This window comes from Teleopsis dalmanni, chromosome 1 (assembly GCF_002237135.1).
Source record: "Teleopsis dalmanni isolate 2A chromosome 1, ASM223713v2, whole genome shotgun sequence".
Classification (NCBI taxonomy): Eukaryota; Metazoa; Arthropoda; class Insecta; order Diptera; family Diopsidae; genus Teleopsis; species Teleopsis dalmanni.
The window spans coordinates 118,648,019-118,666,644 of record NC_051846.1 but is presented as its reverse complement, the minus strand read 5'-3'; the positions used below and the strand labels follow the sequence as shown (position 1 = coordinate 118,666,644).

At 25.7% G+C, this 18,626-nt stretch overlaps 2 protein-coding genes across 4 annotated transcripts in view; one reads left to right on the top strand and one right to left on the bottom strand.

Annotated features, from left to right (window-relative positions):
• Positions 1-2,682, top strand: part of LOC119665718 — a 5,342-nt gene extending 2,660 nt beyond the window's left edge. The window contains exon 3 of the mRNA XM_038074952.1: positions 2,645-2,682. Coding sequence (XP_037930880.1) covers positions 2,645-2,682 — 38 coding nt within the window. The remainder of the gene's footprint in view (positions 1-2,644) is intronic.
• A 10,730-nt stretch (positions 2,683-13,412) lies between these two features.
• LOC119668008 (40S ribosomal protein S12, mitochondrial) overlaps positions 13,413-18,626 on the bottom strand; it is a 56,075-nt gene continuing 50,861 nt past the window's right edge. For 2 of the 3 annotated variants that reach the window (XM_038077371.1, XM_038077370.1), the window contains exon 2: positions 13,413-13,894. In XM_038077371.1, coding sequence (XP_037933299.1) covers positions 13,533-13,894 — 362 coding nt within the window. In that variant the 3' untranslated portion in view covers positions 13,413-13,532. Of the gene's footprint in view, positions 13,895-15,843; positions 16,208-18,626 lie in introns of those variants that run through there. The other variant, XM_038077369.1, reaches the window with a different exon arrangement.

Sequence of the window (18,626 nt, the reverse complement as noted above, 5' to 3'; positions counted from 1 at the left end):
ATATAATATAAAAAATATAGCTCAAAACTATAAAAATAAAATATAATAAAAAATATAGCAATATAATATAATAAAAAATATTGAAATATAATAAAATAAAAAATATAGAAATATAAAATAATAAGAAATATAGAAATATAATATAATAAAAAATATAGTATAATATAATAAAAATCTAGTGATATAATATGATAACATGTATAGTAATATAATATAATAAACACTATAGTACTATGACATAATATAATATAATAAATAATATAATATAATAAAAAAAAATATTAAAATATAATAAAATAAAAAATAAAGAAATATAAAATAATAAGAAATATAGAAATATAATATAATAAAAAATATAGTATAATATAATAAAAATCTAGTGATATAATATGATAACATGTATAGTAATATAATATAATAAACACTATAGTACTATGACATAATATAATATAATAAATAATATAATATAATAAAAAAAAATATTAAAATATAATAAAATAAAAAATAAAGAAATATAAAATAATAAGAAATATAGAAATATAATATAATAAAAAATATAGTATAATATAATAAAAATCTAGTGATATAATATGATTACATGTATAGTAATATAATATAATAAACACTATAGTACTATGATATAATAAAAATAATAATATACATATAATATAATATAATATAAGTATATTTAATATAATTATAATATAATATAATATAAACATAATATAATATAATATAAACATAATATAATATAATATAAACATAATATAATATACTATAAACATAATATAATATAATATAAACATAATATAATATAATATAAACATAATATAATATAATATAATACAATATAAACATAACATAATATAATATAATATAATATAATATAATATAATATAATATATAAAAATAAATATAATAAAAAATATAGCAATATAATATAATAAAAAATATTGAAATATAATAAAATAAAAAATATAGAAATATAAAATAATAAGAAATATAGAAATATAATATAATAAAAAATATAGTATAATATAATAAAAATCTAGTGATATAATATGATAACATGTATAGTAATATAATATAATAAACACTATAGTACTATGACATAATATAATATAATAAATAATATAATATAATAAAAAAAAATATTAAAATATAATAAAATAAAAAATAAAGAAATATAAAATAATAAGAAATATAGAAATATAATATAATAAAAAATATAGTATAATATAATAAAAATCTAGTGATATAATATGATAACATGTATAGTAATATAATATAATAAACACTATAGTACTATGACATAATATAATATAATAAATAATATAATATAATAAAAAAAAATATTAAAATATAATAAAATAAAAAATAAAGAAATATAAAATAATAAGAAATATAGAAATATAATATAATAAAAAATATAGTATAATATAATAATAATATAATATATAATATTATAATAATATATAATATAATATATAATATTATAATAATATATAATATAATATATAATATTATAATAATATATAATATAATATATAATATTATATAATATAATATAATATATAATATTATATAATATAATATAATATATAATATTATAATAATATATAATATAATATATAATATTATATAATATATAATATAATATAATTTATAATAATATATAATATAATATATAATATTATATAATATATAATATTATATATAATATATAATAATATATATTATATTGTATGGTATATTATATTATATCATATAATATAATATAATATAATATAATATAATATAATATAATATAATATAATCTAATATAATATAATATAATATAATATAATATAATATAATATAATATAATATAATATAATATAATATAATATAATATAATATAATATAATATAATAATTACTCAAGTTTCACGTAATTCTTTTCATAACTTATCTTGTTCCATTTTACAGTTTTGCTGGGATGCTTACCATTGCCCTTCTAATATTCATCTTGGTTACTTTTAACTAAATTAATTAATTTTTAGTGTTTACAATTTTTATACTTTATTTGTACACAACACAACAAAAAACATTTGTTACAAAAAAACATTTGATATATTTTCAAAGTGATGCCAATTTATTTCAACCATAATTACTGTTGTTCTTTCACAACTCTAAAAAACCGAACTAGTATCTATTATATATCGTAAAAAAGAAATTCCTATACATAATAAAATAGTATCTTTTATACATATGTATATTATATGTATTTTATTTACAATAAAATGTAAAATATCTGTCCGCTCAGATTTGTTTATTTTGATAAACTAAAGATATTGATATGCAATGCTTCATTGTAGATATACATTATAATTAAATGGATTATACGTAAAAAATAACTTATAAGTTTTTAGTTAAACAAAGCCGGAGACGTATGGCACATGAACTATCCTTACTTAGATTATTTATAAAGGGATATAAGTGATATAAAGGGAGTAATAATATAAAGGGATCAGAGTGCACACTTTTTATTTTAAAAAAGATTTATTACGCTTGTGTTTTTGTTAAATTTAAATAATACAAATATATACATATATATAAAAATAAAGTATTATTAATTAATACTTAATTAATTAATGTTTATGTAGGATTTGAGGAAGGAAAAGCTGGAGATATACTGCAGTGAGATAAATTGCATTAGTGGTGACTCAAAAAAGATCTTCTCTTAAAGTCTGTTGGCTCGAGGTCATATGCTGTTCTCCACAATATATACAGTCCAAGTAAACCAATAACAAAGTCGTACTAAGAGCTTTATTATATAATGGATAAACATTATACGTCTCCCACGATCCAAAGAGCGAAGAAAGTTTCATATTGCACTGATAAGAGAAGATGACACGATTTCGAAATGGTGCACTAGAACAAAGCAACTAGCGTTAAATTGCAAGTTCGGTGTGCAAGTTGAGTCTTTTGTTTTGGACCGGTTTAATGTTGGATTTCGCTAGATGAAGCACTACGCAAAGCACTCATTATGGAAGTGAAACAAAAAGCAAGACTGCAATGAAATGTTCAAATTAAAACAAGATACAAGAGCGGCGTTAAATATGCCAGGAATAACATAATAAAAATTACAATCAAAGTTCAACTTGCAATCAACAAAGTGAAAAATAATGCAATCACTGTGGGTGAAGAAATCATGCTTCAAAAAATTGTAGATACAAAAATAGTAAATGCAATCAGTATGGAAACATTGGACACAAAGCATCAGGGTGCAGGAATTTAAAAATTAGTAAGAATAACAATATCAGTATCAGTATGTTAATTATTTGTGACCAAACAATTTTAAAAAATGTTTTTTGCAGGCTAATTGGTCAAATCTTTTGTTTTTTATATTGTTGTTAAAAATATAAATAAAAGTTAAGAAAAATGAAATCACAATTTACTTTTGCAATAATTTTTATTTTTATTTTTTTCGGTATTTCGATTTTAGTCTAAAGTCATCTTCAGGAAACTAAACATTAAATTCAAATACTAATCAACATATTAATACATAGTGATGGACTAGAGCATAAATGTATGTGTTAAGTTTTATATTAAATTTAGTATAAAAATTAATTATTAATAATCATAATTATTATTATAAATGTCATATTAATTATATATAAATATATTAATTATCATAATTATTGTATGTGTAAATAAGTACTTTAATTTAGTTTCTTATTCTGTCTTTATTGTTGTTATTATCTCATATTTTTAGCAATGTTGCTGGTTCTCACAATTAAATATTCGCATGCTATCACCGTGCCAGACGTAACATGATCATCTTCACACGCCACTGTGCGAGGTTGATAAGCATTATGTTCATTTTCTTTTATCGTGTGTTCGTTGTGAGTTGCAGCAATAGGCAAGCTGCTGCGACAATTCTGTTGTTCCCACAGGTGCAATATGAGTTGACGCATGGCATAAGTGATAGCACATTCAAGTCATCAAATTTGTGAAGCAAGTTGGTATATGGCAAAACACATATACCAGCTTGCTGACTGCAATAAATAGTATAACTTTAGGTAATGCACATATTTCCCACGTATGCCCTTGGCTTTGAATGTTCAAAGTCCATCGGATAACAAATCGTGGGAACTAGGTGCATTTCCTCTTTTACCATAAGCTTAGTATTAATAATTAATAATAAACACATATATATATGTAAATATATATATATGTTTATATACAATACGTAACTGGTTCATGTGCCGGATTGCGTAAGTGAATGCTTAGCTGGTTAATGTGCCGGATCAGCTAAATCCGTATCAGACTAGATACGGATGAAAACATAACGTGTAAACGCTAAGCTGGTTTAAGTGCCGGATTGGCTAAAAGCCGTATCAAACTAGGTACAGTACATAACAGTATGTGTATATATATATACATATTTACATATATTCGTACGTAAATGTATGTAAAGAAAAATACAATGTTTTTTTTTATATAATACAAATGTTTAATACTAAATTATTAATATACTTGTTTATTGATGTATAATACTTTTATACATCTGGGCACAGTTGTCAACATCAGTTTTAAAATTAAGCCTTGTGTTAGGTGGAATTTTTAAAATTGCGAGCATCTCAAAGAAGTATCGTTTACGATGATTATTTTATTGGCGTAGAATTTTCACATTTTCTAAATTCAGCTCATGGTGTGTAGAAATACAATATGAAGCAAGGGCTGTTTTGGCTTCCACACCGACCTTATTTTTTATGCTGTGCTTATGACCAGCCATTCTAGTTTTTAATTTATTTTTGGTCGTTCCAACATATACTTGGTCACATACGTCGTACCCGTCACATTTGCAACTGATTTGGTATACTACGTTTGATTTGTAATAGTAATATGTATAATGCTTTTATATATTTTGTTATCCTTATTAGTAGTATCATTCTGAAAGTTGTTAATATTTTTGATAATCTGTTCCACATTGGAAGAGGGAAAATCATTTCTCTTTAAAATTCTTCGCAATTTTTTTTGTAAATCATCATGGAAATCATCATTTCGTCATGATTCTAGGCTTAGACATCATTTCTTCAATGCAAAGGTTCACCAGTTTCAAGTGAAACTAGTGAACCCATCGGCATCCCTTTTCTTTGTGTGAGTAATTTATTTTCGAAAATGAAATAATTATTATCTTTAAGACAAAAGTATAATATATCAAAAAATAAGGCTTTTTAATTGCTGTAAATGTCTTTATTTTGTTCCATTTTTTCTTTATAATTTTTAAAGCCAAGTCAAGAGGTATACTAGGAAATAAAGAAGTAACGTCAAAAGAGATCATTTTTTCATTATCATATACAGTGACTCCATCGCATAATCGGACAAGCATTTGTTCGATATAAATGTGCTCTAAACTTTAAAAAAAATGCTAAAAATATGACTTTTTTTGCTTTAATTAATACTTAACATACTTATCTATCTAAATTATAAAAAAAAATAAAACATTTCTCATAATAACTATTAATTTAAAGTAAAAAACAACCAACACAATTTTTTGGGCTCAACACATAATCGGACAAACTGAAGCAGCAATGCTAAAAATACTGTTATTTTACAAATATGCACTTCAAAACTACAGTAATGAATATCACAACAATGTTTCTTACATTAAGATAAATATAAATTATAAAATTGTAACATAAATTAGTATTAAAATGGCACCAAATGGAAAGCAATCTACTGTCGAAATTAGGCAAGTAATAATTAAATTGAATTTCGAAGGTAAAACCGTTAGAGAAATTGCCAATTTAGTTGGAATAAGTCAATCTACTATTCAAGACATTATTAAGAGGTCCCATTATGAGTTTAGGCTGGCCAATAAGAAAAGAGCAGCTTAAGGCACTATAGTAAATGATCGAGAAAAGCGTTCGATATTGAAAGAAATAAAGAAAAATCCTTTCAAAACCGCAAAAGACCTTAAATTATCATTAAAACCCCGCCCTGGGAAAGATATATGCTTAAATACTATTCGCAATACATTACATAAATTCGATAACCACGGAAGAATTGCCAAAAAGAAGCCGTTTATAAGTATTAAAAATAAAAACAAAAGAATAAAATATGCTAAGGAATATTTACTAAAAACAGAAGGCTTTTGGAATCAAGTAAATTGATGGTAAATCATCTTAAACACATTTTCATTGATAATATTCATTTTTTTAAGGTTTTGTTCACTGAATAAAGTAAATTTATTCTGAATAGATCTGATGGTAAGATGTTTGTATGGCGTAAACCAAATGCAGAATTCAATCATCACAACACAAAAACCACTATAAAACATGCAGGAGGCTCTGTTATGGTTTGGGGTTGTATGTCAAGTGCGGGAGTGTGTAATTTGCATTTTATAGATAGTAAAATGGGCAAATCTGAATACCTCGACATTCTGAAACAGAATATAAAACAAAGTGCAGAGAAATTGAGTATCGCAGAAAATTTTCATTTTTATCAGGACAACGATCCCAAGCATACGTCAAGCGTAGCAAAGCTTTGGTTGATCCATAACTGCCCCAAGCTAATTGACACACCTGCACAGAGCCCAGACCTGAATGATATTGAGCATCTTTGAAAGGAATTAGCTAGGAGAGTGTACCAAAAAAAATTTAACACAATAGTACAGCTAAAGGAAACTTTACTCGAAGCATGGTACTCTATTGAGCCAGAAGTGTGCCAAAAATTGGTAAAATCAGTTCCAAATCGTCTTCAGGCCGTTCTGGATAACAAAGGATATGCAACAAAATATTTAATGCCACATTTCTGCATTTTTAACATGGATGCTTAATTTTGTCCGATTATGCGTTGAGCCCAAAAAATTGTGTTGGTTCTGTTTTCTACTTTAAATTAATAGTTATTATGAGAAATGTTTTATTTTTTTTATAATTTAGATAGATAAGTATGTTAAGTGTTAATTAAAGCAAAAAAAATCATATTTTTAGCATTTTTTTTAAAGTTTAGAGCACATTTATATCGAATAAATGCTTGTCCGATTACGCGATGGAGTCACTGTATGTAGGAATGTTAATTTTATTTTTATATATAAATTCTATTGCATCTTTTACATTATAGTTAGAGTTTTTTGTTAAGTTCTTCAGAATGGACGCCATATATTGACATAATTTATACGCTGGTGAATTAATACAAGAACAAATGGACCTAAGGGGCATATTCTCCTTAAGGATCTTCGGTAAGCCATATATTCTAACATAGGAGGATTAGCAATGTTGACTGTTAAATTTTCTTTCTCCTTTTTATCAATAATGTGGTCATCATATAATATATTTACTAAGGTTTTATTTTTAGTTTGTAATGACGTTGTAGGATCTTTTCTTAAAACTCTATAAGACATTATATCATTTAACATGCTGTTCATTTTTGAATCATAATCTACTTTTGTTATGGCAACAGTTTGTTTGTTTGTTGCCTTTGTCTGATTTTACTATAAATATATTATTATTTTTTAGTTTGTTCTACTGTTCTTAAAATAAATTTCTGTTTTGCATTATGCTTTAATTGACGTTTGTTGGTTTTACCATGTTAATAAAATTTGTTTTTGCAATATCTTGCTTATCTTTGTTTTGCAAAGTTTTCATGCAGTCCTCTCCATCTGTTATGTATTGGAGAAGAGGAAAGCTTTTTTTAGAGAATGGTAAAGCGAATTTGGGGCCAAGAGAAATGAGCCATTGTATTTCTTGTGGGAACTCAATGTTTGTTTTGTTTATAAACCAGTCGTCTTTTTGATTCATGTTAAATAATTTTAATAAATTTTGTTTTAATTTTTGGAGTTTATTATCTAAAACTTTAATTTTATTTTCTCTCAGTTTTGTGTTTAAAATTTCTTAACTGTGGATAAAGAAATCAGCATCCATTTTAGTCAATTCAATTTAAATCATACTGTTAATTTCATCTAAATCTCTTTTAATATTATTTAACAGAATATGTTTTTGTGAAATGATCAAATTAAGTATTTTATTATGAAATATATCAATATGTTTTCTTAACGTCGTGTTAATTTTGGCTATAATGTTTAATGTTCAGGTTCCTGAAGATGAGTTTAGATTAAAGTCGAAATATCGAAAAAAAAAAAAAAATTATTGCAAAAGTAAATTGTGATTTCTTTTTTCTTGATTTTTATTTATATTTTTAACTACAATATAAAAAACAAAAGATTTGACCAATTAGCCTGCAAAAAACACTTTATTAGTATCAGTATGGAAAGATTGGACACCTAGCATCAGGGTACATAAATTTAAGAATAAAAATATATGATTTGTATCAGAAAAAAATTATGTGCTAAAAGAAATAGCGATTCAAATTTTTCTCTTTATAATGTGACTTCTGAAATTTTAAGTAATGATGAGTTCAAAATTCCAGTGACAGTCGATAGACTATTTGTACAGTTGGCATGTGATACGGGAACATCTTGTAGTTCAGCACCTTTATCGTGGCTTAAAAAAACAAGTAAGTCTTATACCATGTACAACGACTTATGTTGGTTATGGTGGTAATAAAATTAAAACTATACGCTAGTAACATATGATAGTAAGATAAATTATATATTGTGGTACTACCAAAAATATAATATTTGTAGTTCGACTCAACCGTTGCTTAGTAGAGATTTTTTAAGTTCGTTTAATTTTCGTTTGAAACAAATATGTAATATAAGCCAAACAACAAATGACTCTGTAGTTATTGATGAAATTAAAAAACAATTTGTAGAAGTTTTTAATGGGCAATTAGGTTCATATAAATCTAAATAGATTTCGTTACCTATTTCTGAAAATGCCAAGCCAATATTTTGCAAAGCATGACCCATACATTTTGCTTGGAAGAAAAGTATTGAAGAAAAGTTTAACTAATTAATTAAAACGATTTTTAAGAACCCATTAATAATTGTGGTTGAGGTACTCCGTTGGTGCCTGTACCAAAACCAGATGGTGAAAGAAGAATTTGTGGGGATTACAAAACAACGATTAACAAATATTTCGTCTTCTTCTTCATTCTATTACGTTCCCAGGGAAACTAAACGCCATAAACAACAAATATTTATATGATTATAAATACCTCTTGCCAAGAATTATAGAAATTTTTGCAGCTTTAGAAGGAGGTAAACTTTTCATCAAACTTGATCTTTCTAATGCATACAATCAACATATTCTGGATGAAAAGTCACAACTTTTGTGTACTTGGTCTAGACATATTGATACACTTAAAAGGAAGAGTATGTCTTTCGGTATCAAACCGGCAGCATCAATATTTCAAAAAATAATGAAAATGTTATTACGTGGAATACCATACATATATAGTTGTGACAAATTGACATAACAATTTCTGGAAAAAATTTAAAAGAACATATTGCTAATTTGAAATTAGTATTAAATAAATTAAAAAATTCTGGATTAGAAATTAATTTGCAAAAATGTTAATAATTTCAAAGAAAAATTTCATATTTAGGATTTACTATAGATAAAAATGGTCTTAGTAAAAATCATGAACGGATATCTTCTGTGTTAAATGCACCTATACCTAATAATTTTTCTGAGTTAAGAGCATCCATAGGAATGGTTAACTATTATTCAAAGTTCATTGTTAGCCATACTCTATTGAATAGAGTATTGTATTTCGCAGATTCATTGCGATGAAACTATGAATGAAAGTTAGACGCAACTAGACATGATCTAATTCTTTTAAAAACATTTGTTGCTGTTTTAAATGGAATAATTTCCAATTTAAAAGGAAATCAGTTTACTTCATTTACTAGTAAGAGTCTAGAATTAGCAGTTATCTGAGGATGGCTGTTTTGGAGATATTCTATTGTTATTCCTCAAAAACTTAGACAAAGTGTTTTACATAATTTACATGAATCTCATTTAGGGGTTGTCAAAACCAAATCAATAGTTTGATATTATATCTGGTGGCCCAATATAGATGTTGATGTAGAAAATTTGATTAAAACTTGCATTGCATGTCAAGAACTTTTAGCAATCCCAGAAAAAACCACTTTAATACCGTGTACTCCAACTGATACTGTATAGAGCAGACTTCATATAGACTTTGCAGATCCTATTAAAGGTTTTTATTTATTTGAAATAGTTGATTCTTTATTTAACGAATAAAGTATATCAAACCAAAAATATGTCTTCAAGTTTTGTGATATCCAAATTAAGATAATTATTTTGTCGTTTTAGAATTGTTAATACAATTATAAGCTATAATGGTAGACAATTTACATCAGAAGAATTTAAAGTTTTCACTACAAACAACAAAATAAAATATATCTTGACCGCACATGGTCAAAAATACTAAAATACTAAAATACTAAAAAAATCCTTATATGCAAATCTGCGTGATCAAAGTGAAACAAATTTTGAAATTGTTTTAAGTAGATTTCTAATGGATTAACAAAACACCAAACACTGCTCTACTAATGAGTCTCCAGCAAAGATTTTCGTAGGTAGAAGCATAAGAACTAGATTCGACTTCATGAGACTTCCATTAACTAAAGATGAAATAATATACGGTCAAGAAAGAAGCATTAATAATTACAAGGGTAAACGAAATGTTGATTTTGATTTAGGCCAGAATGTGTACCACTTTGACTATGAACTACCGTGTGCGTGCAAACAAAAATAACTCCGTAACTTTTAGGGTTTTTTCTCAGTAAAAAACGTAGAAGGTGATATTAAACTTAATATAAACAATCGAGATAGGGACTCTTAAATAAAATTTATAAAAATCATAATACCCAAATTAAAATAAAAAAATAAAACATTGCTATATTTATATACATATTTTTTTTTTTCTACGAAAATGAATTTTGACTTTGTTTTTTGTTTACCTCTAAATACACACATTCAAAAACAGGTGATTAGGATGGCTTGAGTGCAATCAATAAACTTCAATGGCCGATTAAATATGTTTTCCCTAACATTCGGTACCAATGACGATATCAATAAAATTTTCAATTTACAGTTTTCATCAACATCTAATGAGATATCTGAAGTCATTGAAGTCATTAAAACTACTAATATTAAACTAAAACTAAGGAAATCACCTGGATTAGACCTGCTTACTTCCATCGAATTAAAAATATCATAGAAAATACATTCAAAAGCAAAAAGGTATGTTCAATTGCATTTTTCGACGTGTTCAGAATTAAACACAACGATGTTTTCTCGGATATATGTCCTATAAATACTGGCGTTTCTCAAAGCAGCATACTTGGTCCGTTATTATAATTTTTATATATCAGTGATACCCCGAGTACAAATAATTGAACTGTAACTACTTTTGCTGGTTGATACAGCATTATTTACAGTGGGCGAAACAGAAGTAATATCAACATAAAACCTTCAAGTTGCTCTCAACGCTATGTTAGAATGAGCAAAAAAATGGAAGATAAAATTCAACAGCCAAACAACCGTAAACATGGACTTTTCGTACAAAAATTAGAAAAAAGAATTAGAACAAAATTATAATATCAAATGCCATTCTGAGTATGATATTCTTTACAACAATTCTTCAGTCACAGGATATCCTGGAAACGCACACACCCTTTGAAAATTCAATAAGTAATAATAATGAAAATACTTTGATTGATAGTAATGTACATAACTTAAGACCACGTAACTTAAGATTTTGAATTATTTATAGTTTTGGCATTACTTGAATTACATATTTTGATTTATTGAATTTATTGTTCCCTGTACAGAAAGTGTGGAAACTGTTCGCCGTAGGTTGCGATATAACAATATGGATGTCCGAAGTCCACATAAAGCTTACTAAAAAGCATCTAGCAAACAGAGTAAAATTCGCCAAAGAACATGTAAGTATGTTAATATTGTTTTGTAAGTATATTGAATAAAATTCTGGAACAAACTTCGATGAAAAGACCATATCTCAAATCAGGTACGGCCGTTATGTCAGAGCATATATCAGTAGCGATCAATAAAAAACAGCAAAGGTTTGGTATGGAATGCAATTGTTTAATAAAGCTGTCTTTCCACACTGGCTCGATTTAGTAATTTAGGACATAAAATCAGGGCTTCGAACCAAAATTTTTTCCGTTCCAGTTCAAGACAAAAAAATATATTGGTTCGGTTCTAGTGTTCGCTCCGGCAAAAATATCGGGTTTTTTCGGTTCGGTGTCAATATTTTTCATATATTTGTGTGCAGTTTTTTTTTCACTGTTATTAAATTACTTATTCATTCTTTTAGAAAGCATAGTTAATGCATTTATTCAATAATAAAATTTCTGCTTATATAAATGACGATATATTTTTGAGCTTCTTGCTAAAAATTGCTTAATTAAATCGAAACAGAAATATAAAAATTAAATAAATAAACAAATTTCATTTCAATATTACTTTAAGTTTAATTTTTTTTTCCTTTTTTTCTTGCTTTTGCGTAATAAATAAAAACAAAATCAGCGGTTTTGATAATTCAATTTTACCACTTTACCAAGGAAGAATTGAATAAATACATTCAGAAGTTTACTATTTTATAACGTTTCCGAATTCGCAGTTGCCGAGTTACGGAGCTACGTCTGATCACCCGTACTATAATAATTTATTATGGTTGATATTAATTTACATGAAAGCAAAGATTTGAAAAGAAAGCCTTAAAATAAATGTTTCATTTTTTTCTAAAATTTTCATTATTGTTTGAAGTTTATACAGTTAAACAGGAATATACTTATATATACTTAACCCCGCACTAACAATCCTCAAGTCCACTTCTGGATTCTCAGGAAGATATGCTGATTTAAGTTCCGTCATCAACTAAAAGACAAATAAATGATATGATTTCTTAGCCTAGTTAAAGCCTAGTGTGGGGTAGTGATAAGCCCCCCAGCCATTATAGAGTAAAAGTGCGTAATAGCACTAACTCAACAACAAGAAGAAGAAGAAGAATTGAAAAGTTTATAAAATTGAAAACTTTGGTTACTAGAATTGAACAAAATTTTCAATAATCGTTAATTTAAGTATATGCAGATAAATATAATTAAATAAAATAAAATAAAATAAATTAATAAAATAAATAAATAAAAAATCAACATCTAAAGAGAAATTTGCGTTAATGAACATAAACCAAACAATATGGTGTTAAACCGAAATAAACAGTTTTCGTTCCATCTGAAGAAACTTAGCCAATTTGGGGCTCAAATTGTGTGTTCATTGAATTAGGATGCATATTAAATGAGTTATATAAAACATAAAATTGTAATATAAATAATTATCAGTACCTGAATAAAATCTAATTAACTAAATATATACTTTAAATATGCATGTGTATACATGTATATCATTTAATACAATATACACGAGTATACCAATTATTATGTCGAACTTGATGCATTTTATAAAGCAAATGTAGATTCATAAATGTATCAAAATAGCTTTATTGGGTGTAACTTTTACTCAAACGAAACATACATTTTTAATGTTTACAATTTTTGGCTGAATATAAAGAATATACTGCAGCAGTAAAGTTTTATTTTTTAATAACATGTGCTAAGTCATATTTTCCACGCACACATTTGAGTTTAACGCCAGGTACATCCTGCAACCGTCCGCAACGCAATAGTACAATGTTGTGCTCCTGCAAATTGTGCCCAATGCCCGGTACATATGCCACCATCTCTTTGCCTGTGCTTAGACGCACTAAAACACATTTTCTATTGGCTGAATTAGGTTTTTTGGGTTTTTTGATGAGCGTTTTTAATACGATACCTTTTGCAAAAGGTTTGCCATCAAGCGGTTGACGTGGCGGGCGTATTTTTATATGTGGTCCAGTCCGGTGCATTCTGTGCAAAGAAGACATATCTCTTATAGCAATTGAACTCGTAGTAAATACTAAAAAAAATATTAAATTTGTTAATAACATACACATACTTGCAAAAGTGTAAAAATTATATACATATTAATAGCATCTATGACATTCAATTTAATACACTAATAATACTACTACTAAAAATATTTGAAAAAAATTAAACCGTAAAACCATCAGTTATTTATTTATTTTCGAATTTAAAAACATTGCTTGTTGGAAAGAAATTTCAATCAAATTCGGAAATAATAATACAACTTTTTTCATTTATCACTGGCTTTTGGAATAATACTAGGATATAGCTAACAAGCAGATTTAAATTGGTCTTACAGTGTAATTTACCTATAGAGTAACAGATTCCTTTCCTTCATTACGTTTACATCACTGTAAATGTTGGTTTTAATTTTTAATTTTACTGTTAAAAATATATTAAAACCAACATTTTCCTTAAAATGTAAAACTACTTGTCTCATTTAAATACAAAATAATTAAAAATGTACAACTTCAGAATTTTCCCTATTTAGGTATGAAAACCAGATGCCAAATATTTATATAACGGATTATGTCCACAGTAAGAAAAATTTTAATTATGTACGGTTTTCACAACTTGAAAGCAAAAAAATCAATTCACTGCAATTGCAAACAAAAAAAAAAATTTATTCTCACTATTCACTAAATCCAAATATATAATTATAGAGAATTTATATACAAACAATACAACGAAGCAACAAAAACTGCTGCCTGAGTTAATCTCTATTTCACATATACTGTTTTGGTCAGCTATACCAATGTGGGTTCATAATTACAATCATACGACTGCAAAAAAATCAGTACAGCCTAACAATAGATTTGGACTTCAGCTGGTATTACAGTAAAAGTAGCGAAATCGGTGCATCAAATCCTTTGACTGCACACGAAACGTCATTATCTTGGCAGTTTAAATTAAAAAAGGTCAAAAATTAATAATAATAATAAAGATTGATGAAGCATTGTCAAAATGTGATTTTTAATGGTTCATATTTTTGTTATTTTATGAAATTATTTTAGACTTGTACAAATAGACCATTTGACCAAACAATTGTCGCATAATGTGTGGTAACGAGATTTATTTTTAGTTAGTTGTATATTAATTTGGGAATAATATATATAAATAAACATAAAAATTTGTTAATCAAAAATCAAAATATTTAAAAATGGAATACTTTAATTTGCTCTTAAGAGAGTTGTGCACGTTTTTTAATTAGGTTTTTCTTACACACTTTACATACTTTTTTATGTAAAGACCTTAACCTTTCGTCTAGCTGAATAGTATTAAATTATTTTCGTTTTTAAAATTTTAAGTATGGAAGTAATAAATACACTTTTGCTGTGAGTTTATGTCAGATTTGGATCTGATATGCACATGCTAATAATGATGTTCAATAATAATTATTTGACTGATTAAAAAAGGATATAATTGCTACTTATAAAAATTTAATTAGATATTTATAATATAAATATATAACAAATTATTGTAATTTCTAATCAGTTATGATTATTTTTATTTTACTATTTTAAGTTATAAACGTTATATAATATCTCGCAAAACTAATTTCAATCAAATTTTTTAAACTTATAATTTTACACAAATATTTCGTTAATATAAAGTTTGTGAAATATAATTGTGGCACAACATTTATAGAGATGCATAAATGTTTTTAAAATGCAAGTATCAGGAATTTAACTCTACTAAATTTTAAATTTGTGTTAACACACAAATCAAAATGTGTTATTTAAAAAAATATAATTCAAAATTTGCTTGTTATAGATCACTATTTAATTTTTTTAAGATTCTATAAGAAAAATTATTTCATTCTATAGAAATAATTAAACTTCACCGAAACGTATCATTTAAAATAAAGAAAATTATTACTGCATCAAAAACAATTAAGAATATGAGAGAAATTTTTGCAAGTATTGATATCTAATATAATACCATTATATATTAAATCCATTGGCGCTTTTTCCCCATCGATAAGTACTGTAGTAGTACCTAAGTTCTTTTGTACTACGACTTCTTCGTTATCATCGCTAAAATTTTTTAAATGCATTTTAGCGAATTTTGCGATTCTGCTAATTCTTTAAGCTTAATTCCTCTTCGCTGACATTCTCAATTTTCAAAAACAGTTGATTGCTCTTGATAAAACGCTAAATCGCCAAATTTCGTATTTTGATAAATTGGTAATCGTCAAATATCGCTAAAAACAACTAAAAGCCTTTTCGGTGGCTTGCAAGTATGGCAAAAAATGCATGGTGGCGTATATTGATCACGCGAGACATTGGCATCACTATTGCAATTGGTTAGGCGAGCAAATTATATTTTGTATAAAAATAAATAATTAACATAAATTAAAAACTTAATTGAATACAAAATTAAAAGGAATTGTAAAAATGTTGATAATTTCAAAATAAAACACTGAAATTTTTCTTTTTTTCCAATTTTCAAATTATGACATTTTTGAATTCTATAAAAAAAAATAATTGTTAATATTCCATCATTTTTGTAGCAGTAATTCTGTGAGAGTGTATTTGGCAATCAGCAAAACTAAAAATATGTTGTTGGAAGTATAAAAAGTGAATAATTGTGCGGTATTTACGGGTATAATTGGATATTTATCAATTATTTTTGTTAGTTATTATTATGTATTTTATTTTTCTAATATGTTGTAAAATTGTAATAAAAAATAAATTGCAACAGTGAACAAAATATATGATTATTACACATTGCCCTCGATATTATTATTTAATTTTCAGTTACAGTCAAACTTTAATAACTCGAACTTCTATGACTTGGATTTTCTATAACTCGGACTGTTAAGGGAAGTCCCTTTTTACAAACCAGATGTTTAACAGCACTGGTTAGCTTGATAAATGGAAGCAAAGGTACTGAACAAACCATTTACTGATACAAAAAAAATAACTAAAATCCCAAACCATAATTTTTGAATATTTTACATCACTATAACTTCTGTGCTATATTTGATTTCAAATAAATATATAAATCTTTTAAGAAGTACTTCTAATTTCTTTAAAAAATAAAAATAAGAATAAAAAATTTCGCTAACTCAAAGTCTCTATAAGTTGCACCTTTTATTTGCAAAATGGTACTTCGAATTACGGAAGTTTCACTGTATTTTATAATGCCTGAATAATAATAATCCATTATTTAATTAATTAATAAACAAATTCTCTTTTAATTTAATTTTCATTCAAATTTTGCAATGGCTAAATACTTTTTTGTTACAGATTCTAAAATTTAAATTTAAATAATAATTTTAACTGATATTTGTTTTCAATTTTTGTTTTTATTTTGACATTTCAATGCTTTCCAGCAGTATCCACATTGCCGGATAAATATAGCGAAGAAATTGTGTTAGCAGAGTCGCATGTTCTTCTAATTCGCTAATTCTTCTAAAATAAACGAATCGCTTGTTTAAGAATTTTAGCGAAGATATTGGACTTTTAGCGATAGCGATTCGTAGGAATCGGTCTGCTATTATCAAACTTTTACAAACATTTGCAAATGTTGTAAAGTTCTTAATATTGTTTACTTGAAATGAAGGACATGTGATATTTTTTTATGAGATGACAATGTCACATGATTAAATATCTTTAATTCAACAATACAGTTTTTCCTCCAAGATAGTCAGATAGTGCTAATGACGCTTTCCAAAGTCTCTTACCACAGATTATCATGATGACCGTTCTTGATTTTAACCACTTTATAAAATAAAACTAATTAAATTTACTTCTTGTTTTTCACTTAAAACTTGACCAACAGGTATAATCTGGTATCCATATGTGTGACAACACATTATGAAAAGGCTACAAAATTAATTCTAATTATTCTAATTTATTAGCTCTTGTCTAACATAAACTTTTTTTTTATGTTTTAACACTTCTTTGAATTGTGCTCGGTACTCGACTACAAGATTCCGTTTTTTAAAATCAACTTTTGTTAATACGTCTTGATTTTGAAAGCCTATTCAATATTTCAGTTTTTGCAATTACTTTTACAACTGATTTGCATTTTTTGCAATAGGCATATATTCCAAAATATAGGTTTAACAAAGTTTTATAATTTGATCTAACAGTCCCTCTAATAAAATTAAAATTGTATAGAACTTTTTTTCATCCCATATTAGTTTGGATATGACATTTAGACATTCAGACCTGAAAAACTTTTAGAGTGTGAAAAATTTATATATTTATATTCTGTTTTTATTACTTTTATTGTTTTTTAATACATAAGCTCACTCACATTTTGTAAAATTAAGAAAAATAATTATGTGTTTTCCATGAGTTTTAAATGCCATTTACTTAACTATTAACGATTAAAATTATTGTTAACAAAAGGGGGCGCAAGCAGCTTAGTCCAAATCTTAGCTGATTTATTCAGATATTAACAACACTAGCGCTACATCAAAGACTATACAATATCTAATCAACAAATTAAAATATTTTGCATACAAAATACAGTCCCTTAGAGGCATGTTACGATTGCAGTCACAGTCACGATAGTGTTTCTGTCTTTATGTACGTCATGGTTTTGCTTATTATGATTGCAGTCACTTTACGAAAAGTTTATAACAGTCAGTGTTGTATAATTTTAATGCTATTTCAATAACATTTTATTAAATTTTATTGTGATTATTTAACGATAAGTGTACATCAATTCTTTAAAAATTGAAAAATAATATTGTGGCGACAGAAAATTAA